Source organism: Marmota marmota, unplaced genomic scaffold (assembly GCF_001458135.2).
Source record: "Marmota marmota marmota unplaced genomic scaffold, marMar, whole genome shotgun sequence".
NCBI classification, from domain to species: domain Eukaryota; kingdom Metazoa; phylum Chordata; class Mammalia; order Rodentia; family Sciuridae; genus Marmota; species Marmota marmota.
The window spans coordinates 11178474-11202356 of NW_026000185.1; the positions used below are offsets into that span (position 1 = coordinate 11178474).

General features: G+C 49.8%; 1 protein-coding gene across 11 annotated transcripts in view; it reads right to left on the minus strand.

Moving 5' to 3' along the window:
- Positions 1–6262: 6262 nt before the first annotated feature.
- The window catches only part of Marf1 (meiosis regulator and mRNA stability factor 1), a 38059-nt gene continuing 20438 nt past the window's right edge, over positions 6263–23883 (minus strand). For 6 of the 11 annotated variants that reach the window (XM_048789550.1, XM_048789547.1, XM_048789549.1 and 3 more), the window contains exons 16-27: positions 23505–23680; positions 22068–22309; positions 21205–21347; positions 20905–21038; positions 19725–19927; positions 18714–18941; positions 15081–15311; positions 13621–13833; positions 11327–11387; positions 11119–11244; positions 10065–10235; positions 6263–8857 (exon numbers count right to left, since the gene is read on the minus strand). In XM_048789550.1, coding sequence (XP_048645507.1) covers positions 8607–8857; positions 10065–10235; positions 11119–11244; positions 11327–11387; positions 13621–13833; positions 15081–15311; positions 18714–18941; positions 19725–19927; positions 20905–21038; positions 21205–21347; positions 22068–22309; positions 23505–23680 — 2179 coding nt within the window. In that variant the 3' untranslated portion in view covers positions 6263–8606. The remainder of the gene's footprint in view (positions 8858–10064; positions 10236–11118; positions 11245–11326; positions 11388–13620; positions 13834–15080; positions 15312–18713; positions 18942–19724; positions 19928–20904; positions 21039–21204; positions 21348–22067; positions 22310–23504; positions 23681–23883) is intronic. The other 5 variants (XM_015491095.2, XM_015491094.2, XM_015491093.2 and 2 more) reach the window with 2 other exon arrangements.

Below are 23883 nucleotides of genomic sequence, written 5' to 3' on the forward strand. Positions count from 1 at the left end.
TCTCACTTAAAAAACAAAAACAAAAACACCCTTCATTCCATTTTCCTTCACAGTCCTCTTAGAGTTGACCACAGATTTGCGATCTGCACCTCCCCAATGCCCAGAGCCCTCCAGGATCTATGTTAACCTGGATTTTGTCCCTCTCCTGCACCGGACCCCTCGTGCCAGGAAGCAGCCATTTGTTTAGGTGCAGCTGGTGCACATTGGCCCTTGCACCATGGGGGCTCTCTGTGGCGGGTGACCCAGACGGGTGCTCGACTTGACCCCCGGGGGCTCCACTCTCTAGGTGTGCTTCCTCCTGCTCAGGAAGATCCCTCTCCAGACCCCTTTAAGGCTTCCTTGTCCTCAAAGCCTGACCCTTGGCCTCCTGCTCTCTCCTCTCCCGGGATCTCCTGCACACCTTGGAGAGCCATCAATATGCGGATGCACCCAGGACAGTTTCTGCAGCCTAAACCTCTCTCTGAAGCTCAGATGCATTTCTCTGACTGCTTCTGGAGGCTCTCCACTTGAATCTAGAACAGGCACCTGCAATGTAACCTGTCTTAACTCAAGGACCAGCAACAGGGGCCAAATCCCACCTGCCTTCTGCTTTTGTAAATAAAGGTTCATTGGAAAAGTCACGCGCATTCTCTTACCTATTGTCTGTGGCGTATTTGGTGCTAGGACAGCAGAGTGGAGTGTAGAGAATATGTGGCCCGTGGATTCTAGAATATTTCCTCTCTGGAGCTTGAAGATGAAGTTAGTCAACTCCTCTCCTAAACTGCCCTCAGCTGCCACGTTTTATTTATTTTTTTCCATTTCAGGAAAGGGCACCACCCAGCCCCAAGGTTGTCCTAAGACGAGTCCTTGGCCCTTCTGTTCCACGTGGTGCCCCTTCAATTTGCAGGTCTGAAGTGCCCACCTCCTACGTTTCCCTAGGACCTGGCTGCTCTGGGGTGGCCACTCTCAGCTTTTCTCGGTCAGCGGCAGCAGCAGTGTCCTGAGTGGCCCCCAGCGCTGGTCTCCCGGGTTCATGCTCTCTGCAGCTGCCCGGGATTCTCTGAATGATGCCAACCTCTGGTCCCTCCTCCAAGTCATTCTCACAGCCTCTTTTGTGTGGTTAAAAGTCCCCTCCGGTCTGCTCTTCCACACGTCAGTCTCCTCTGTCCCCCTCCCCTCCACCCCTCTTGATGCTGGGACACCCACTCTCTTCTGGGTTCTCTGGCTCTTCCTGCCATGCTCCCCGACGGCACCTCTCCCAGATTTCCCCACATCGTTCTCGCGGCCGAGAACTACTCAGCTTCCCACCGGCCCTTCTTTCCACGGGGCTCGCCCTGAACCACCCACGTGCTGCCCTCGGGAGCCAGATGATCCTTCTGAACGGTTCGTGTGACAGGTGTGTTGCTTCCCCGTTTGAAGCCATCCGCTGTTTCCCACGGGGCCAGCGGCCAGGTTGGGGGCCCAGGGCCTGGCGTCAGCCCCAGGCGCCCGTCTGCCTCTCCCACCGCCCTTGGCTCGGGCCAGCACTCAAGGGGACAAACAAACTGAGCAGGAGCAGCCGGGGAAGAAGGAAATTCACGCAGAGTGAAGTGTGTGTGTGTGGGGGGGCGTGTCCTTGAGGCCACCATCACCCAGGAGCCAGGTGACCTCAGGACTGTGCTGTGATTGGTGTGGAAGCCACAGGAACCTCAGCTCCATGGTGGTGGCTGGATGGCCCTGAGCCCTGAGCTGTGGGGACGTGGCTGGCCATCTGCAGCTTGAGAAGCCGCAGTGTCACCTCCCACAAGGAGGCTGCCGGCCAGGACTTGGAGGCCTGCCACCAACAGGGTCACAGGACGGGCATCATGGGAAGGCAGAGCACTCAGGACAGCTGCCTTGAGGAGCGAGGCTCAGGTCACCTTCCCTTTCTTGAGCGGCTAAGTCCCTGGTTAACGCAGGGGTGGCAGGCGCTGGGGCGCGTGGAGACTCTGGCCTAGGCACTACCTGCCTTCCAGCGAGGGACATGGAGGTCACAGGGTGTCAAATCTGAACCACTGCAGCCCTGAGCAGCAGCAGTGGCAATAGGGGCCGCCATCTAGAAAGGGACCGAGGGCTTCAGCTGGAGCTGGACGGCTCAGGCCGACAGCCCAACGCCGTCCTCTGGGTGTGGACGCGCCGTCGACTCCCCTCCCGGAGGCCTCAGTGTCCAGGCCTGTAAGACAGAGAACCAGAGGGGCCTCGGAGAGAGGGCGCAGGAGAGTCACTCCTGGTCAAGTCAGAAACAGGAGACGCGAGATGGGCAGGGGCCGGGCCTCGCTGTGCTTCCTGGAGGGCCTGGGGCTGGGTGGGAAAAGGTGAGGCGCACGGCTGTCCCCACGGGGCAGACGCTCAGGGACCGGGTGAACCCCAAAGCCAGCTGAGGCCCCAGTCCCCGAGCTTCCCCAAGATTTCTACTCTTTCTGGTCCCACTGTCACATGTGACTCTCGACACCTGCCCCGTGAGACTCCCATATCCCTCACTGTTCTGTCCCCACACGTCCCTTCCTCTACTCTTGCAAAGCCTGACATGGTGCTTAGGCCCCTCTGCTCCGTGCACCCCAGAAACCAAGCTGCACCACGCCCACAACGAGGCCACTCTCCCAGGATGTCTGTGAGGGTGGCGAGGACTTCCAGCATGGCCACCCACCCAGGTGACGAGGAACCCATTTCCTTCTGCTTTGTTGGGAACTCCAGCGCCCTCCAGACCTCCACCCCAGCGCCCTCCAGACCTCCACCCCAGCACCCCTCCAGACCTCCACCCCAGCACCCCTCCAGACCTCCACCCCAGCCTCCACACAGGGTGGGGAGAGGCCCCAGCTCTTCTGCTGCCAGCTCCAGGGCTCGCAGGCTCTGCAGGGAAGACGACGGGGCTCATCCCCCTTCCTCCTCTGGGGAATGAGACCCTGCAGGATTGGGACGTGGGAAGGGGAAGCTGGGGGCTGTGAGGAGGCAGGAAGGCCACCAGGGCCTCCATGGAGGCAGGGCTGCCCACCTGAGCCTCAGCATGGGGGCGGTGGGATCCCTTCTGGACCTTCATGCAGAGAACTGCCGAACAGGCAAAGACTAAAAACAGTCTGAAATAAAATTAATTAAAAATGAAACAAATGATTTAAAAAATTAAAATAAAAAATAAGAACAGTCGGGCTGGAGACACAGCTCAGTTGGAAGAGAGCTTGCCTCGCATGCACGGTCCTGGGTTCCTTTCCCAGCGCGCGCGCGCGCGCGCACACACACACACACACACACACACACAAATAAGAACAGTCAAAAAGAAAAAAATGTCTAACAGGAAAAAATAAAGAAGGGTGTTTTCTAGCTCCTGGCCTGGGATGTCCCCAAATTAGGGATAGCACTGGGTTCAGGAGCTATCATCTGGACCCTGTGTCTCTTGACCACTCCTCCTGGCTTCCCTTGGGGACCACACACACAGGATGCCTATGCTGTAGCCACTGTATTTGGTGTCAATACTTTTATGTTTGCACGATGACAAAATCCACTGATGACACACTTCTCGGAATGTGGCTCATCCTTTAGTGACGTGTGACTGTGTTTAAAGAGTACAGGACTTCTCACGTGGCCGCCTGACTCACTGAGCGCTGGTTTTGGTGTTTCATATTTGATCACCTCCCTCCCTCTCTGTATACCCACTTGCTTTTGCTTTTCCAGAATGACCTGACTTAATTGCAAACATAATGTCACCGTACCTTTAGATCCTTCAGTGTGTGCCAAAGAACGCAGGTGTTCTTGTTCTCTTTCATAATCATCAAATTTCATTGGTAGAATTGCCCAGGACTCAGACTTGGTCAGTCGCCCCTGGATTTTCCATCATGACAATTCTGCCCTCCCAAGTCCAGGATGTGATCTAGTGTGGAGTTGCTAAGTCTTTTTCCAAAGTCTCCTTCAGTCTGACGGACCCCCCACCCCCCAGGCGGTCCTGTCTCTCATGACCCTGGCGGTTTTGAAGACCTCTGCCCTGTGGCCTTGCCCACAGAACCTCTGTGTTAATCACAGTGCCCTGGTGATGCTGGTGGCCCCTCTTCAACTTCGCCACCACCATCACCTGGAGGCGTCTTCCCGTCTGCAAAGGGCCCTGGTGTGCAGCTGCCATCAGGGAACCAGAACCGTACAGCTGGGCCCACCTTGCTCATCCGGGCCCCACATCTGGCTCATGCCTGGCACCCAGAGGGAGCTCAACTGAACCTGGACTTGGGCCAAGGCTTAACCTCCTTGTCTCCTTCTCCCTCTGTAAACCTGTGTGGGGCGGAAAGCGGCTGATCCAGAGCCCTGCAGCTTTGCATCTTGGCTGTCAGCCTGGGTGTAGCCAGGACCCTTCTGCCCCATTCCTGGACCTGGATTGGATGTCTTGGGCCTGTAAATTCAGCCAGTTGCTCATTCCTCAAATGCTTAAGGACTGTCTGTGAGGCAGGATGTGGGATTTTCTTCTAGCCAGTGGGACATGGCAAAGACAGAAGAAGTCACCACCCTGACGAGGTTGCTTTATGCCGCCGCGGGGAGGCTCTCCTCACTGGCCTGGTGAATCAAGCGGCCATTCTGAGGATGTCCATGCTGCGGGAACTGTGGATGGCCTCCGGCAGAGGCCAGCAACGAGCTGGAGCCCAGAGCCACACAGAGCCTCAAGAAAGTGAATCTGGTCGAATCCTCAAGGAGTACGGAGCGTTCTGTCCCAGTCAAGCCTCCAGATGAGAAACCAGCTCGCGGCATCCTGACGGCAGTTAAGCTGTGCCTGCCCCTGGACCCACACCAACCACGAGACAGTAGCCACACACTGGTGGTGATTTGTCACGTAGCTGCAGAAAACTAACATGGCCTGTTAGTACTGTGAGCCAGACCCCAGGTCCTGGGGAGAGGCAAGTGAATAAAAACCAGACCGTTCCGACCCTCGCCAACCTCCTGGCCTGGTCAAGGGGAACAAGAAGACATATTCCGTGGCACACTGTGAGCGTTACTGCTTCTCATGTGCTATTAAAGACAAGGGCAGTCTCGGAGACTCCAGAGAGTGGCGCTCGACAGGGCTGGCGCTGAGAAGCGGGCGAACTTGCCTGGTCCGCGGAGAGAACAGCAGCTCAGAGGAATCTCCCTGAGAAAACCAGGTGTGTGCTCAGACCCGAGTGCCCGGGGAGCACCAGGGGTACAGATGGGCACGGGTCACAGGTCCTGTGGTCCTTCGGGTGCTTCACTTCTAGTAGCTCATTCACGACGGGAAAGGACTCTCTGAAGTGTTCCTGTTGGCCTCATTTGAAGGTGGGGAGGGAGGCGTGGAAGAGGTAAGTGGAGATTCAAAACAGGCCAACTCTTAGCCACTGCCTGGACTTGGGCCCAGGGGCAGCAGCAGGAGGCTCCCCAGCAGGAAGGCAATGCACAGCCAGGAGGCTGAGAGGAGGCCAGGTCAGAGAGGAGAGCGGGGTGCGCTGCAGGGCTCAGGCCTCGGAGCCCACGAGCGATACCTCACCAGCACCCCCTGCACGGAAGCAGAACAGGAGCTTCCTCCCCGACGTTTCCTTCCCGAGTCCACGTCTGGCTGACACGCAGATGCAGGGGCTCTAACCCACAAAAGGCAAGGGCCCTGCAGTCCCCATCTACACAGCTGCAGCTCTAGAAACTCTTGAGAGGGCAGGAGAGGTGGGTGGCAGGGGTGGGGGGTCCCTCTGTGCTCAAATCCAGCATCTAGAGGTGCAAGGGGAAGAGGCCTTACATGAACTGCCTCGGGTGGAGGGAAGGGACGGTCTCAGGGGTGGTAGTGGGAAAGACTGCCTACGGTCTTCAGGAGATTTCAGTATTGAACTTAAAAAGAAATCGCACCTTATCAAGAAGTAATTTACTCAAGCCTCCCCCAGGTCCTTCCATAGTGTCACCAGGGGTGGGGGTGGCAGGGGGACGCAGGCTGTCCTGCTGAATCTGAGGAAGAAGCCTCTTCCCAACTGGCTGATTCCCACGGCAGGTTCAGCAGTGACCAAAAGCTGAGGCAGTCAGAAGGCGGACTTCCTTCTGGGAGCGAGAGCCTAGGAACTGCCCCAGTGTTCTAGCTGGAAGGTCTGTGTGGCTATCGGGTTTCTCCATCCTGATATAAAACTGGAACCAAAACTGGAAAAGTTCAAATGTCACACCAGCCTCGGGGGCTCTCCATCCCACACTGACCTGATGCTCAGGAGGGGTGAGAAGTCAGGGAAGTCGAGATGAAGAAGTCAGACTTAGGATCATCATCCCTCCCACAGAGAGACGAAGCACTCACTCGGAAACCCCAGGCTGGATGCTTGCTTGTAAAGTTTATTGACAACTGTTTGGTCCCAACACACAAAATAGCACTTGAACCACAAAAAAAAAGTGTTCAAACAAAGTAGACAGTTAAGAAAAACATTTCCTCCCCCACGCCCGATCCAAAACCAACAGTGCAAGATGGGGAAGGGGGTCTTGGTGATAACTTTTGTCTTTTTTTTTTTTTTTTTTTTTTTTTAAAAACAGATAACTCTAAGCCGGTACATCTTGCCACCTAGAAATAAAGAACTTCGTCTCAATGTGCATACATCATTTTGTCATTCACTTAATTAAGCCTCTGGATAAAAAAATAGACAGCAGTTGAACTGTCCGCTGTGGAGCACGTCAGGACAGGGCCCGTGCCCCTGTAGCGCACATCTTTAAACAGCAATTGTTAGTCACAAGAGTGTCCCAGACTAACCGGCAATCCCAGCAAATGGCGCAAAGACACATTCACACGACAGCGCAGACCTTCTTTCTCTGCTGCCCAAAGAACCTGCTCCTTGAGACATTTCCACGTGACTTGTAATGATACCTCTTACGTTTCTGAAGTCCACAGTTCTTTACATGCTAGCAAAACTGAAGCCCAAGTGTGCAAACTCAGCCTTATGAAGTCTCAGAGTAAGGCGCTGATGTTCTAGACACCCGCTTTATTACATGGTTTACAGCGTTTTATAAAAAGCTGCGTTTTGCCCTGTACTTCCTGTAACACTATGCCTGCAGAGGAAAGGCCTTCAGGAGAACGTGCAGACTGCCACAGCACGCAGAAGGTTTCCCAGCGTTGTTCCATCTCGACTGGGGCCCTGTGCCGAGAACCAGGCACCAGTGGCTTCATTTAAAAGATTTGGGGAACAAAAATCCAACTTGTAAAAATCTCTCGATAGCCCTTATTTTGTGGCATTTTATCAAATGCTGGCTATGACATCAGAGCCCATTTTTCTGGCTTTCTAGAAATTACAAAATATAAACATTTCCCCAAAAGAAACCAACTAACTAGTGGAAGACCTTGCCACTTGCCAAACAGGTTCTTTCTGCTCTATGAATGAATCCGCCCTTTTTGCCCAACAAATACAATCCATTGTAAATGTCAGGTTTCTCCAGCAGGGGTGAGAGGTCACCCATGAGCAGAGACCTCAGGCACTGGAGAGGAAGGCCATTCCACAGGCAGTGCCCCCGAAGGCTGGCTTTTCTCAAATGCCAACATCAGACACCACAAAAAAACCCAAACATGCTTCCAACGGCGAGAAGTGACAAGAGTAAAAACAGACACTTAAAAGAGGCTGAGTTAACACGTAGACACACACCTCTCCACATGTACAGCTTCCCAGCTACCAACACCAGCTTTAAAATTACAAAAACAAGGTTAAGTTGATCAACCTTGGCCTTCACATGTACAGATCGAATTACTGTCTCTTCCTAGTGGAAATAGTATTGATCCCTTTCCTGTTAAAGTACCTCACCACTCAGCTCTGATTTATAATTTATGCATCTGATGCATATTTTAGAAAATCAGACTCTTTCCAACACTGCCTCTCGACACACAGTAATGTGTGCTGTAATTCAAACGCTGACCTCAACTCATGACGCCAAGACCATCTCCTTACCCTTCACCTGATCCACGCCAAACTGGAACTTAAAATAGAAGGGAAGCTTAAAGCACCTCAACTTTCTAGAAAGCTCCTAAAGGGAATCCTACATTGGAAACATTTTAAAAAATTTGTGATGAAGCCATATTTGTCAACTACAGACATAGTTAAATAAAAACTGGGCATGCTTACAAGTCACATGGAAGCCAGGAACCTTCAGAGTCTAACCTGAGAACGCAGCTCAACGCCCTGCCCACCCTCCTTCCGCGTGTGCATGTGCAGGCTCCGCACAGAATTTGCTTCACAGACACAACACACACTGGGCTGACACTGTCAGGGACCTCGGGGAGCGAGGACGGCGGCTCTGTATGCTACTGTGGGGTCACACCCCTGAAGCGGCTCAATGGAAGCAAGACCACTTCCTGCTAGTTGGGTTTCCACTGCTTACTTCTTCCGCAACACACTGTGTTGCCTAATAGTTGAGAAAAATTTGGGAAAATATATTAAAGATTCTTTAACAAATGCCAGAAGTTCTTTCAAATAATTGAGGGGAAAAAAAAAAGAGAGAAACTTCAGCTGAAAGCTGTGTTCAATTTAAAAGGACAAAAATATCATGGAATACTTCTAAAGAAGCAGTTAAGTGGCTTCTGGGGGGTTTCATTAAAACATAAAAGGCTGTTTTTTGAGCCCATTTTTGTGTGCAGAATCAGACAGTTTTTCCCCATCCTAACTCTATGTTCACAGTGGGAATTAAAGCTTGGTTACAGGTGCGAAGGAGAAGTTGGCTGCCAATTTCACTCTGTTTTTGGGTTGCTTTTTGGCGGGGCTTTCCACAGGGTCCTTGCTGAGTGGTGGCTCCGGGGCTCCTGAGGGGCGAGGCGGCTCTGGGGCAGCGACTGGGACGCAGGAGGGGCTGGAGTAACAGGGCAGCATTTCCTTCATTTCCTTCCTTCCTGGTACTGGAATTGCAATGCTTTCTTCTTGGCTTAAATTCATAATTTCTATAAACACACAAAAAAAACACTTTTAATTCTAGGACATACAGAAGTATTGGTTTTCAGTTTCTGGCTTGTATTTTCTCAAAAGGTATTTAAAAACTAATCCACCAAATGTCACACCTAGGCCATAATTTACATATTAGCTACATGTCACACACTCAAACGTGTCTAACTGCCCTCCCCTCCTCGTGGACCACCAAGTGTTAGAGACGTCGGTTTTGGCTGCACCTTGATGGGCCACGTTTTCCTGCTAGGATGCCCCTGCCTATCCATTCTCTCTGTCAGGGGAGTAAGGACCCATCAGCCACACGGGAACTCTGAGCCTGGTGACACTGAGGAGGCCTTGGTTCAATCCTGGCTCTACAGTGTCCTGGCCATTGTCTAGCTGCATTTCTAGTTGGGCCACAGGTCACCTAAGCTGTGAAGTGGGAGCAGTGGCTCCCTGAGTGTCTGTTAAGGGTCAGCAGTGACCGTCAGCTCCCAGCACAGGCTGGCACAAGGCAGAACCCCACTGCACATCGTGAGGCCGGCTGTCAGTCAGGACCCGACCAGGTCAGCTTCCCCTCTATCCTCAGGTTGCTGGACAGACTCCAGGGCTGAAGCAAGCAGATGCCTCGCTTCTTCACACCTCAAAAAGCCCCAGCACTGGCTGGGCAGTGGTGCCCTCCTGTAATCCCAGTGTCTCTGGAGGCTGAGACAGGAGGATCTCTAGTTGAAAGCCATCCTCAGCAACTCCGAGGTGCTAAGCAACTCACTGAGACTCTGTCTCTAAATAAAATACAAAAGAGGGCTGGGGATGTGGCTCAGTGGTCGAGTGAGTTCAGGCCCTGGTACCAAAAAAAAAGGCCCCAGCACCCCCTGGGTCCCAGCCACAGGCAACGTAGGCAGCTGGTGCAAGGTGTGCTCAAGCAGCTGAACCTCTGAAAAGCCTGGAGGTTCCCTGATGGGACCTGCCATCCTCCTCCACGGGGGCTTCCACAGCCAGAGACATCACCCCTCCAGCCCACCTCTGTTCCCTAGCTTCATGTTCCCTGAGCAGCTTTGGGGTATGAGGCCTATTCTGGGGAAACCCCAACAAAGAAAGCAAGTTCCAAGTAGCCAGGTACTGTTACACCTGAAGTGGTAGCCTCTCCCCGTCTTCATCAGCCATTTCACACACGGGCATCGTGGCTCTGCTTCTGAAACGCAGCCCAGACACACTATGACCTACCAGAAGGCTCTTGAGGGTGTTCCTCAAACTGAATGAGGTCAGCAGACTGCAGGATGACAGGATCTGGTCTCAGCTGAGGGGACGGCAGGCAAGACGGGACAGGTGCACACAGGAGGTCGACAGGGGAGCTGCTGGCCAGGCGGAGAAGCTCTTGCTCCGTCTGACCAGGCCCTGTACAGAGAGAGCAGGTGGTGGTGTACCACAGGCCAATGCCCAGTCTGTGCGTGAGGGTTGCTGAGCCTTAAGATGAAGCAAGTTAGGAAGCGCTCAAGTACTCAATCAACTTTTTTTTAAAAAGCCATCAGCAGTAAGACCCTTGGTAAATGAAATGCCACAGCCAGTCACCTCCTGGAGAGTTGTACTCTTAGGAACACTGGCCCCTCAAGAGGCCCCACTGGGAAAAAGAGCTTTGAAGTAGCTTCTGAGGAGGGACATGAGCACAAGCTCAGACTCAGAAGACCTGGGCCTGCTCCCGTCACTTCCTGGCTAATTCCACCTGCAATTTCAGCTCTTCTCTGGAGAAGGGAGGTGACTCCTTGCTGAAGAGAGGCGGGGACGTTAGCAGATGACTTGCAGCCAGGTGTCTGGCCCTGTGAGGAGCTGTGCAACCCAGCTTCCCTGTGAGCAGAGTTCAGTGACACTCCGTCACTGTCAAAACAGGCCCAAGCCCCAGGGAAGGAATCCCGCTAGGCAGCTCAGCAAGGGTCCCAGCCTCGATGTCTCCTCTTAGTAAATGTGCTGACCCCCACTTTGCTCCTCAGCTCTGACCCCTTACTGTCCCTGCTGTATCCCAGTGGAGCTCTTTCCCTCTATCCCGATAGTCTCGACTTTTCATTTTAGCAAACATCAGTATAACTTAAACACCTGAACGGGGACAATTATCATGGGGGTGCCAAAGCTATGGAATGCAGGCTGTCTGTCAGCAACACCAAGACTGCTCTGGAGAACGAGTGGCTACTTAATGGGATGGCAGCTGCTGCCCCTCCTCCACTCCGCCCACCTGCACCTTCTCCTAGACCCCACAGCTCTGTTTTATCCACCTTTCCTCTCATACCAGTGCTACTTGCTCCAAGCCGGGTTTCCGAGGCTGCGCACAGTTCAGGCACCTCCAGGATTCGCTCACTGTCTGCAGGCTGATGTTCAGGATTGGCAGGGGAGAGACTGAGTGAACTGAGCCGGCCTAGAGGACAAGGAGCACCCGTCAGAGAAAGGTCAGTGAGAGAACCACGATTGCGTAGGGCAGGGGACGGGTGCTTACTTACTTTTCATGTCATTTTTTAACACTACAATTCTCTTATGACCATGTCCTTTTATCCAGACCACCTGCACACAAGACATACTCCTGGTTAAGCAGTGGAAAAGGAGGGAACACGCCCTAGCATTCAGGAAGGGTGGGCCTCTTGTGCCTGCTTTTAACATTCTAGAACTGAGAAACCAAATTAATGCCCAGAACTATTTTTATAAACTTTCTTTAGCTTCTAAAGCAACAGAAAGAAACAGACATGCCCCTTGAGAAAAAGTGGAGCAGTCAGAAAATCAAGTCAGCTTTAAAAATATTCTTTATGACTCTTGAAAAGAATGCCTTTCAAACACCAGTTTGGGCACAGAGATTAAGAAAGGTCTCACATGAGAGCTCTTACCATTTTTTCAAAAAACTAAACACAATAAAAAATAAATAAATAAAGATTTTCCCAGAACCTTTAAGCTAAGTTTCTGATCCTAATCCTAAAGCAAAGTACCCCACCTAATGGTGCTGTTCACCTCCTTGGTCAGCTCAGGGTGGGGGTGGGACCCTTGGCTGCAGGCCCATGTGTGATTGCACCAAGTCCCTGGTCTCGACTCCTAAGCAGTCTTCATCTGTCTTTACTACTTCCTCTGCTTCCTTACAGGCTGAGTGTCCCTTATCTGAAATGTCTGAGACCAGAAGGGCTTTGGATTTTGGAATATCTGTGTGTACGTAACGAGGCATCTTGGGGATGGGACTCGAAGCTAAGCATACAGTTTGCTTATGTAGAAGGGAGACCAACAGAGTAGAGAAAGGGGATGGCGAGGGAGGGAGGGTATGGGAAGGACTGGGAACAAAATCCCAATTATGCCATGTCCTTGTATAAATATACCACAGTGGATTCTATTTACATATTTAATTATAGTGTATTAACTGAAATAATAACAGAAGAGAGATCGGTAGAGTAAGCAGATCAAGGAGGAGGAGGAGGAGGGGAGAAGAGGGAGAGGGTGCTACTGAAGAATGGTACTAATAAACTATGTGCACACATGAATATGGCATAAGGAGTTCCACTATTATGTAAAATTATAGTGCACCAATAAAAAATTTTAAGTAAAACAAATTTATTTATGTTTCTATATGCTTTATACCCATAGCCTAAAGGATTTTTCTGTTTTTGTTTCTCTGCATCACTGAGGATTGAATCCAGGGCCCTCAGCATGCTAGGCAAGCACTCTATCACTGAGCTACAGCCCCAGCCCTTTTTGTTTTACTTTGAGAGTCTAAATTGCCCTGGCTTGACTTGATATCCTCTTGCCTTAGCCTCCTGATTTGCTGGGATCACAGGCATGTGCCGCTATGCCTGGCTCCAGAAATTATTTTATATAATATTTTTAATGTGTCACCTGTCACGTGAGGTCAGGTGTGGGATTTTCCACTTGCAGCCTCATGTTGGCACTCAATTTTGCTTGGAATTTTGGAGTATTTTGGATTTTAGGTTTTCCGATTAGGGATGCTCAACCTGCATTTTCACCCTGACTCACCTTTGTCTAGCAGTTCCCAGGACCTCTGTGATGGCCAACTCCCTCCTACGGTACTGTTCCACTCAATCCCACCACTGACAGTAGCCACTGAGCTGCTTTCTGAACACAGCCTGGCTCCTCCTAGCCCCCATGCAATCCAGCTCCTTACCTAGAGGAGCAAAACCCTCCAAGCTGAGCTTTACTTCACGGGCAGACTCCGGCACAGGTTTGTTCCATTTCTATTTGTTGCAGAGCTGAGGACTGAACCCAGGGCCCTGCCCATGCTAGGCCAATGAGCACTACCACTGGGCTGCTCCCAGCCCTCCAACGTGGTGTTAGTGTCCTGGCATCTTGTGCTGCTGCTTGTTGCTCCATCAGCTGGTGCTACCCGTCTGGACTGCCCTCTCCCCTCCTCCTCACATAGTAACTGGCTCATATCCTTGGTATTGCTGCCCTGGGACCCCCACATCCAGCAAGTGGGTGCCGCCATGTCCCTCCTTGGGCACCTGGGGCACAGGCCCTCTGCTCAAGGCTGTCGCTGCAGTGCCTACACCAACTCCTTTCCTGCCAGGCATCTACACCCATTACCAGCACTTTCCAAGGGGAGGATCTGGGGCTACGTACCTGGCACACAGGAGCTTTAAGGTTTGAAGAATCAATGAAAAACACTGCATCACTAATCTCACACTAACAGGATGTTTTGAGACAACCGTTTCAAGATGCTGAGGACTGAACCCAGGGCCCTGGGTTCAGTTACACCTGTGGCTCCTCAGGAAGAGGCTCTCCAAGAAACCAAGAAGACACCTACCTGTGGGATCGCTCCCAAGAGCTCCTCCACACTATTGTAGCCATATGCCTTGGGCTGCAGTGTTTCTCCAACATACTTGGTATAGGCCATGGAGAATTCGTGAAGGAAAATCTGCTGGTAGTGGTAAGTGTGAAGTAAAGACCGCACATTCTTTGCAAACAAATAGAGACTTGTGAGCTTCACACACTCTTCTGTCTTATCATTAGTAAAAACCTGGTCCAAAAGAAAAGACAGGATTAGAAACTTCATGAGCGACTGGCTCTGTCCCCTGGGGGTGAAGACTCCAAGTGAGAATAAAAAAAAAAAGTCAATTTGAAAGATGGGCAATAATCTGCAAAGGAGCAGGAGGTGGCCGTGGGGAGTCATTCCAGGAGCTCCTCTAGGAGGAGGCTGGAGCCTGAACTCAGCTTTCTGCACGTCCAACAGGACAGGCCCAGAAGAGCAAGCGAGCGAGTGGGGAGGGAAGCCCAGGAACTGCAGTCTCCAACCAAGAGGCCACGAGGAGGGGCGCAGCCTCGGAGGGCGCTGCACAGGCTGCGGGGCGGAAGCACTAAGCCTCACCTTCCATGTTGGCTTTACAAGAAATGGGGATGCAGGAGGGTGTCAGCGTTCTTTAAAAACGTAACAAAGACAAGAAGCAGCGTGCGCATACACACAAAACCATTTCTCTCCTATTGAGTTGCAGATTTTTTAAAAAAAATCATAAACCTTTTCAGAATCTTCAATATGCACTGGAATCTCCAAGAGAAGGGATACTTCCCAAACTTAACTGGTCATCAAAGTCTGTGTCCTGAAGCATCATTAGTGTTATCCAGAACCAATGTTGGTAGAATACACAATTAACAGAGCTTGGCACCTTATTCAGTGGTGAAAGTTGAAGGATCTTTATAGTCTCTTTTATAGCGATTAGCCTGATTTTTAACTTCCTTTAGAGTTGAACTGGATGATTTTTTTTCCTAGGATCTCACCTACTTGCTCGAGGAGTGGCAGAGGGCCCCTCTGACCACATCTAGGTTTTTGTATTTGTTGCCCAACTAGATAAAATACTGTCTTAAAATTCTACAGAGAATAAAATTGACTAAATAAAATATTATCTTAAAATTCTTCCAACCCTGAAGTGCCACTGCTGGAAGGCTGCCCAGCCAACCTTCTTTCTAACCCTTACCTCCACTGCTAAGCCCCTGACACTCTGACACATGCCACCTGATTCAGGAAGGCAGCACCAGCAAGATCCAACTGGGGAAAACACCGGGAGTGCAGGGCCTTTGCACTGACTTTACCCCTCCCCCCCAGCAGGGTTCCTTGCCCCCCCCAGGCCTCAGTGTGTTCATGTATAAAATGAGCATCAGTCTCGAAGATCTCTGGAGTCCCTTTCTACTCTATGCACTGCATTAATCTAGACCAACAGATCATCCAGAAAGATGCAGATCATTAGCTCTCAAAACCACTCACACACATACCTCAACTAAGTAAGGCAAACTCTTCAGAAGTTCGGTCAAGGTCATGAATCCATATTCACAGGGGTTGAGAGGAGTACTGTGGGTAGTTTCATAATGTCTCTTGAGCTCATCGACAGAAAGAGAGGTGGTTCCTTCCCAAGACATCAACAACACCAGCAACTGGGCAGTGAGGGACCGCAGAGACTTTCGGTTGATCAGCTGAATCTGTTTGCCAGATTCCATATCAGCAACCTGGGGAAAAACCAAGAACCAGACTTGAACTTAGGAGACATGACCTAGCTGAATTACCCAGTTCAGCTGATTCCATTTTGGTTAATGAAAGCAACAGAGGAACAAACTTTTTTTTTTTTTCTCTCAAACTAAAATAAAGTGAGTAGGTTTGCTTGAGCCTCTTTGGGATATCAGTCCAACTCTGTGGATGAGAGCACAGCAGAAGTTACTCTCTTCCTCTCTGCTGGACCCTAACCAAAACCTTGCACATACACCACCACTTCTCTCAGAGTGATAACAGAGAAGCTGGTGTCCATCCACCCTACTCCCTCCCGCCTTTCCTCCCACTCCCCTGTCCCCATGGCAAGACTGCAGCTAACAGCCTTGGCTCAGGCTTGTGGGTAAAGGGTTGCTATGCTCACAGGAGAGATGGGAGGAGTAAGTTAGACCGAGGAGTGGCAGAGGGCCCCTCTGACCAGAAGGCAAGCTGTTTTTCTAGTCAGTTCTAATTGAAAAGCTGGCATTTTCATCTCACGTGTCTATTACTCAATTATTTTAGATTTTCAAGAAAAAGAAAGGTTAAAGTGATGAAGTGCATTGGGAGGAAAACTTTGTGGAAAAGATACCCATTATCATTTGGAGACCAAAACGAGTACAGAGGGCTGGGGTGGTGGCTCAGTGGCACAGCGCTTGCCCAGCATGTGTGAGGCACTGGGTTAGATTCTCAGCACCACATATAAATAAATAAATAAGTAAATAAAGGTCCATCAACAACTAAAAAAATACTTAAACAAAACAAAACGCCATGTACAGAAACAGGCACCTGGAGTCTGAGATGAGCAGGCCCTGGGTGGGGGTGAGTCTGCCCACAGGCCTTTACTGTAAGCAGAGCAGTCAGTGTTCACGTGAAGGTCCCGCTGCTTAGGCACCCTTAAGGCTGAGCAGCATTTACTCTTACAGCTGGTCTCCATGTACTTGGCTTCCCTGTAAGTGTCAAAGAACTCCATGCCCACAATGAGGGACAAGTAATAAGAAGATAGTCCACTCTGGGACTTTGGAGTCTGAAGGGCAGAGAGAGGTGGGTGGCAGTGAGGAACCAGCCTCACAACCGTGCATCTCAGTCTGGTTCTGGGTGCACTCAGAGCTGAACAGGAGACTCCCATTCCACAGTATGGAACCAAACAGACTGTCTGCTCAGAGACAGGACAGAATCAATCTGCAGATACAAATTCAAGGGCCTGGGAGTCATCTTCTTGGGTGCCTGCACCATTATATCACTGCTTCCTTTTAAGAAACCAAACCACACCCAACCCTGCTCCTTTGAAGCTATTTAGATTCTGTCTTTTTTTTTTTTTTTTAAATATTTATTTATTTTAGTTTTAGGCGGACACAACATCTTTGTTTGTATGTGGTGCTGAGGATCGAACCCGGGCCGCACGCATGCCAGGCGAGCGCGCTACCGCTTGAGCCACATCCCCAGCCCAAGATTCTGTCTTGATTCTCGTGTATGCATGAGAATCAGCACAGGAGCTTTGGAAAGCACCAAGGTTCAGAACACACTCACAGGCTCATCTGAAGATCTCAGGCCACTTGGGGAGTCTGTGATGCAGTACCCCCAGCAGCTGTCTACAGGTGACGGTGGGCAGCAGGGCTGCACCCTTCCCACCAGCTGACCTCGTTCATGAGTCTGCAGCCACGGCTTGGAGTCTCCCTAGCCAGCTGAGCCTACACCTCCCACTGTGCAGGCCATTGAGCACCCTGGGCCCACACCAGGGCCTTCCAGCCCTTAACTTTCTCATCTCCAGGGCCACCTTCGGTACCCAATTCTACTGCAGACCCATCCCCAAGGCCATTCAGCCCTCCAGAGCCCTCCAGGGCACCAACGATGGGCGGGCCCCAGCAGGTCCTACTGTTCTGCCTTCAGCACCTCTCCTCAACCTCCCCACCGACTCCCGGAACCTCCTGTGTCATGTCCTTGTCCTTTCCTCACCTTCCTCTCCCAGCCACCTTGGCACTGCAGCCCATTCCTTCATCCACATTCCTGTCAATGGTCTGCTGAGCACCCCTGGGCCTACACCCAGGCGACTGCACCCCATGCTCGTCTCCGCAGTCAGTCTAGAGTCCAACTCCAGGGAACTCGCAGCACTCCCAGGCCCCACCTGACCTCAGGGTCATGCCGCCCTCCCTCTCCACGACTCAGGCCTTTTGCACACCTTTCCATCACGAGCTGGTCTCTCCTCCGCTGCTAAGCACTCATCGTACCTTCCACTTGATTAGACAGTAGCCATGGGATGGGAAAATGCCATCCTTTCCCTGACAACAAACATGCACTTACATCAGCACCCCCGTCACTCCTCCGTCTCGTCAATTATGAAGGTCAGAGCCATCCTTCCTGCTGAGGATGCCACCCGGTGGACCTTTCTCTCTTGCCCTGGTATTCATCTTCTCCTCTCAAGTGAATCCTGCTGAGCGGCTCTCAAACATGCTCAAGACTCAAAACCCCCAATCAAAAGCCAGCCCGCCCTCAGCTGGCCTCACCATTCCACAGTCCCAGCTGCTCCTCCCTGCCTCCTCCTTCACAAGCCACCACCAGGAAGTGTGGAGACCACCGCCATGGCCTCCCCTCCTCATTCCTCAACCTGCTCAATGTGGCTTCTGTCCCCACATCTCAGCGACACTGTCACTGCCTTCCCCAGCAACACCAGAAGCACGGGACACTGCTGACTATTCCTCTTCCTTGGCTCTGCCACATCCGCTCTCCCACTGTGTCCTGCCCTCTGGTCACTCCTTCCCACTCCTGTGCTGGTCTACCTCCTCCAACTCACTGAATGCAACCAGACCCCTCCTGGACCTGTGCCTGGGGTGCCCCTACTTCCTGGTTCCTTCCTAGTTCTTCCCCCTGGTGGTGACTTTCCTGGTCCTGTGCTGGAGGTGGCCTGGAAACTGCACAGCTGCTCCGCCTCGACCTGGGAGGGGCAGTTCAGGGCAGGCAAGGGGAGGAAGTTGCCCTGGGATATAATTGCAGCAGCAATGAAGGCAATTCTGAGCCTCGGCTTGCCCAGATCTACTCCCAAATGAGTGGGGATTTAGAGGAGAGAAGAGATACATGATTATAGCTTCCCATAAACCTTGGAGACAAAAATCTGTCTGGAAGGATTCAACTTTAGGTCTGCCTTGCTGAGAATGCACACCATGGGATAAAAAGTGACCCCATCAACTCAAAGAGGAACTACCTTGACAAGGCCATTAATAAACACATAAAAGGAAGACCAGAAACCTACAGTGGCAAGCCTAATAAGGTACTAATAACACACAAAACAACTGTGTAGCAACAGCAAGTGGTACAAGGTAAAAACGCAAACGCTAAACATGCCAATGAGGACTATGCCACAAGGGCTATTCCATGAAGAATCCCCTCTTTACCTTTACAACATGGCACAGTTTCTGCGTCAGAGCTGAAATTGAACTGACGTCATAGTCTTGGAGACGAAACGTGTAACCAAAAGTCTTGGCATATTCTGTAAGCAGATCTGTCATCATTAGGCAGTTATCTTTCTGGGACCGCAGAAGTTTTACAAACTGGGCAGCTAGAGCTTTGAATCGTTCTACTTCTGTCAAAGTAAGGATTTTTTCTTCTCCACATTCTAATACCTTGGGAAACAAATAGGGAAGAGAAGAGGAAGAAGACTGAACAAAGTAAAATTCTGAAACTAAACGGCACAAAAAATATATACAATTAGGAATTAAAAAGAATGTTAGTGTTGTTTAAGGGGGACAGAGGCTCGGTTTTGCAATATGAAAAAATTCCGGAAGTTGGTTCACAAGAGGAATGTACTTAGTACTAAAATGTATACCAAAACAAGGTTATGAAAGTGGATTCTGTCATGTACATTTTATGAAAATAAAATTTTTAAAAGCACTTTAGGAGTCCAACAGTATTAATGAAATCAACCACAGAAATCAACTCCGCAGCTTAGCATCGCTGTCATTTCCTACGCTTACCCCACCTCCAGCACAGTTTTTTTTTTTTTTTTTTTGGTGTGTGTGTGTGTGCGCGCGTGCACACACACAGTGCTGGGGACTGAACCCAGGGCCTTGTGCATGCAAGGAAAGCACTCTGTCAACTGAGCCATATCCCCAGCCCCCATCACGGGGTTTTGGATGGAGCTCATGAGAGAATATCCAGCCTAAGAAACCAAATTACCTGATCCTTTTCTCAATAATTATCCTAGAGAGTTTGAAACATAATTCTTTATTAAGAAGAAAACCACATTAACCAAAAATACCAATGAGCTGACAATACAGCTTATCTGATGGGAATATTTCAGATTGTCATACTGTTTCATAAATCCTCACTTCCCAGGAAAATGGATCCTGAAAATAAAAAAACAATTCCCTATACACTGTTCAGGAAAATAGAATGTCTTCACTCACTTGCAAAATATCAGGTATGGCTTCAAAAAGTTCAAGTAGTTTGGTAAACCCATAGTATGCGAGCTTGCACTGCCGGCCAAAGTGGTGGTGGTAGGAAGGAATAAACTTATTGAAGGGCATCCGAAAGTGGGGCTGGTGACGCAGCAAATCAACAACATCCTTGGAGAACTGTTTTGTCCTTTCTATTTCATCCTGAGTACGTTCTTTAAAAACAAAACAAAATGTAGGTCACAGTCTTTTTGTATCCATTTGGGTTTAACACCCACGCTGCAGTAAGTCCTATTTTGAGTCTACAAGACAGACATCTTTGCCTTCCAAACACACACAACTTAAATACATGGACTCTTTCCTCTTTGCCAGTGGTTCTCACATGAGTTCAAGGGCAGAACACTGGGAAGGCATGACACTATTATGGTCTGCCATGAATACACGCGTATGCACCTGACAGTAGAAACAGCGTTGCCTCTGGGCATGTCACTGCCTCCTCCACCCTGTGTGAACATGATACTCCAAAAGATCTCTGCATAAAAAGGTAATCTAGAGCCTTCCAAATGGCTGGGACTATAGGCATATGCCACTGTGCCTGGCTATTTCTACTAATTTTTAAATTAGAATTGGAGAAAGACTGACATTACTCAGCTCTAGAATTCATGGACATCAGTGTTCTGCAGAAGCCCAGTTTAAGCATCACGGATCCGTAACAGTGGGAGAGCGTGATGATATGTAGATTTAACTATCCCACCTCCCAGACCTCAACTGGAATCATCCAAATTGAGGAGACAAAACATAACACTCAAGTTTTCTTCTCTGCTCAGCTATGCATGGTAAAGTGCTCAGAGTTAAGAAGACACAAGCAACAGCTGCGTGACAGACCCTGAGCTGGGTCACTGCAGCTTACACAGCCACAGCTGGGAGAGGGTTGCATTTTAAGAAAGTGTCAGCTACACTCTTTTTCCCCTTGGAGTGAATTCCAAAAAAAAAAAACAACAAACCAGTGTGCTTTCCCTTGTGACAAGAACCTACTTTGAGGAACACGGGGACAGCCAGGTACATGGCAATTTTCAAACTGCACTTTCCATGGAATCCTCAGAAACCATGAAAGAGAGGGGAAACCTAAACGATTCCACTTTAAAATCCCTACTGAGAAGGATAGTGTGTTCAGGGAATGTGAGCCATGTACCTCTTTTGGGGATACAAATCACCATATCTTGATCTTGTTGGGACAAGCAGATGGTTGTGTCTGGAATCTCTGATACGATATCAATCAACTCACAAACACCGTATTCAGTAACATCCCAGTTCTTTGAGAAACACCTAGGTACAACACCAGAAATGGTAAAGAATGAGTAAAATCATCATGACAGTAACTACAAGTTTTCCAAGAGTGATTAATAGGAAAGCTAGATAACCACTTAGACTCTGGGGGAAGAAAAAGTAATTTGAAATGTTTGCCTTCAATTTTTACTTCTCCTCAACTCACCAATGATAAGCCTGCGAGAATTCTCTCACAATGACCTGCTTGCTGGCCTGGGATTTGAGGAGTTTTAGTAAATCCTGAGTAAAGCGCTTCACTTGAGCCCTGTGGGTGAGGGTCAGCAAACGTTTGGAGCCCATTCCAAGAATCTGCAAATCAAATATTTCGATTACTTACATCACAGGAGATACTGGCTTCATTGCTGCACATTCCTGCCGCTACCCTCAGAGAGTAACTCCCTTCATATATAATGTCCACCATGTGAAACACTCAAGTAATCAACAAAGCATCAACAGTCACAAGAAAACCGCCTGCCTTGGACTGTGTTGGTTCTGCACATCCCAAAGTCAGGAGCACAGAATGAAAAGTATATTGTCAATCTGAACAGCTAATTTTGACTTTAAAAGACAGCAAAAGCTTTTCAAGTCATTTTTAAAAATGGGAAACTACTCTGACGCTGTAAGTTAATGGGCAAAGTCTTCACAGGGTGCAATGCCTCGCTCCCGCCCCATAACCAGTCTCCAACTCACTCACAAGAAAGGCTAAGCCCTCGACTTTCACAGAGGCACCCACAGATAAGTACTGGGATGTCCACAGCAGCTCCCTTGCAGCAGTGAACAACTGTGGAGAGAACTCTGTAGGGATGGCGTCAGTCTACAGAGACTAGAGGGAAGGTGTCCACGGTCCTCAACACCTGAGGAGCCAGCTGGTGTATGCTTCCTGCACTTTGGACAACACTTTTACAGGCTATTTTGATCAGAATTGATTTTTTTAGACATCAGCTTACTATCTATATTGTTTCTTTGCCTGGAGTAGCCAAATCCATGAGGGAACATTCCTGTCTGCAAACGACCCCTGAGCACTTTTACCTGCAGCACATGAGGCACGGCCTCCAACAGCTCGATCAGCTTGGCGTAGCCGTAGTCGGACACCCGGCACTGCTTTGCAAAGTGATGGTGGTAGGACGGGATGAAGCTACTCATGGGGATGACGCAGGACGGCTGGCTCTTCAGCAGGTCGATCACTTCTCTACTGAACTGGATCAGCTGCGGGTTCCCCACGGGACTTTTTGAACGCAGAAGCCACGGGTCTAGAGAAAGAAATGACATGCCTGAGGCAGGATGCATTTCATCAGTTGAAAAGAAGGTAATGAACTTTCCAGTTTCCAGCATAAGTTCAACCATGAGCAGGCGGAGGAACCCGAAGAACCACTTCACGCCTGCTTCTGTCCGCAGTCCCACACAGCCATCTGGCGAGTCCAGCTGATTTAAGGCTGGCAAACCTTTTCTACTAATTCTCATAAAGTTTAGTAGCCGGAGTAAAGCACAGTTCACTAAGGTTATTTACAGTAGAAGTGAAAGCAGAGAGATTTTCCAGTTCACACACAGGGTGCATTTCAAAGACCCATTTGTACCTTGGTCATGTGGAACACACTTTCCCACAATGTCATAACACTCGGTAAGGAGCCCCCAAAGAGGGTGGTAACTAACCCAGAGTGGAGCTGAAAATGTTAACCAAAGAACCATGGAAAGCAGTAATGTTACAAAACTATCAAGACATAAAACTGAGTAAGGAACAGGTCATACTACCTTGAGTGAAAAAGTTTTTAATTAAAAAAAAAAAAAAAAAAAAACCACAGGGCTGGGGTTGTAGCTCAGTGGTAGAGCATTTGTCTAGCATGTGTAAGGCACTAGGTTCGATTCTCAGCACTGCTAAATAAGTAAAGTAAAAGTCCATTGAAAACTAAAAACATTATAAAAATAATAATAATTCTATGGAAATCTTTACAGGAAGGTGGAAGAAGCTGTGGACTCACAGCATAGGAAAGAGAAAGGAGAGGCAGATAGTCCACAGCCCTGAGCAAGCTTCAGACTAGGGGGAAGAGAAGGGACTCAGTAAGGGACTGCGGCACACACCTTCTCCTCCAAGAGCTGCCCGCCTGGGCAGAATTCCCTGACTGACCTGCCTTGTCCCCTGTTGGCTGGGGGAAGTGGGAGGAGAAGGGAGGACATGTTGGTGGCCCTAAAGAAGGAAGTGCACATACACATGAAGGGACAATTTAAAGTGCCACCCACAGGTAGTGGCATTTGACAGTAGCAACACAGGGCATGCCCATAATTCAAAAACTTGCCCAAATCGAGGTCCTAAGTCCTTGTTGTTCAAAGTCATTTTCACCTTTATCAAAGAAAGAAACGTCAACCAAAATGAGTTTCAAAGATAAACCCACATCAAGAGATATTTTCCTCAAACACCTGAGCCTGTTTTTAAAAGGCTAGGGTCTATGAGTTGGGGTCGTGGACACCTACCGGTGTTCGGAGGTGGGGGCTTGTTGTGGATCCACTTCACCACCTTGACGCCGTTCTGCGCGGTGGCGATGTTCACACCTGGGATGCAGGTGATGAAGTGCTCCAAGGGGACGCCCCCTTCGTTCTCCTGCACTACTTCTAGGTCACCAAACTCTGCAGCATAGCAATCTGGAAAGCTGAAGTGGGAGGGGAAGAGGGTGAAATAAAATAACAGAAAAGCAAAGCACCCTCTAAATAGGAGGCTTCAGGTTAAGTTGTTGGTCACTAAGTAACTTCTGTTTAAAAGCCCACGTCTGGATTTGAATGCTAAAGTTAGGTCCCAAGGAGGCAACTGCGGTGACACTGGCCTCATGATGCATTCTGATGGTACTGGAAGTTC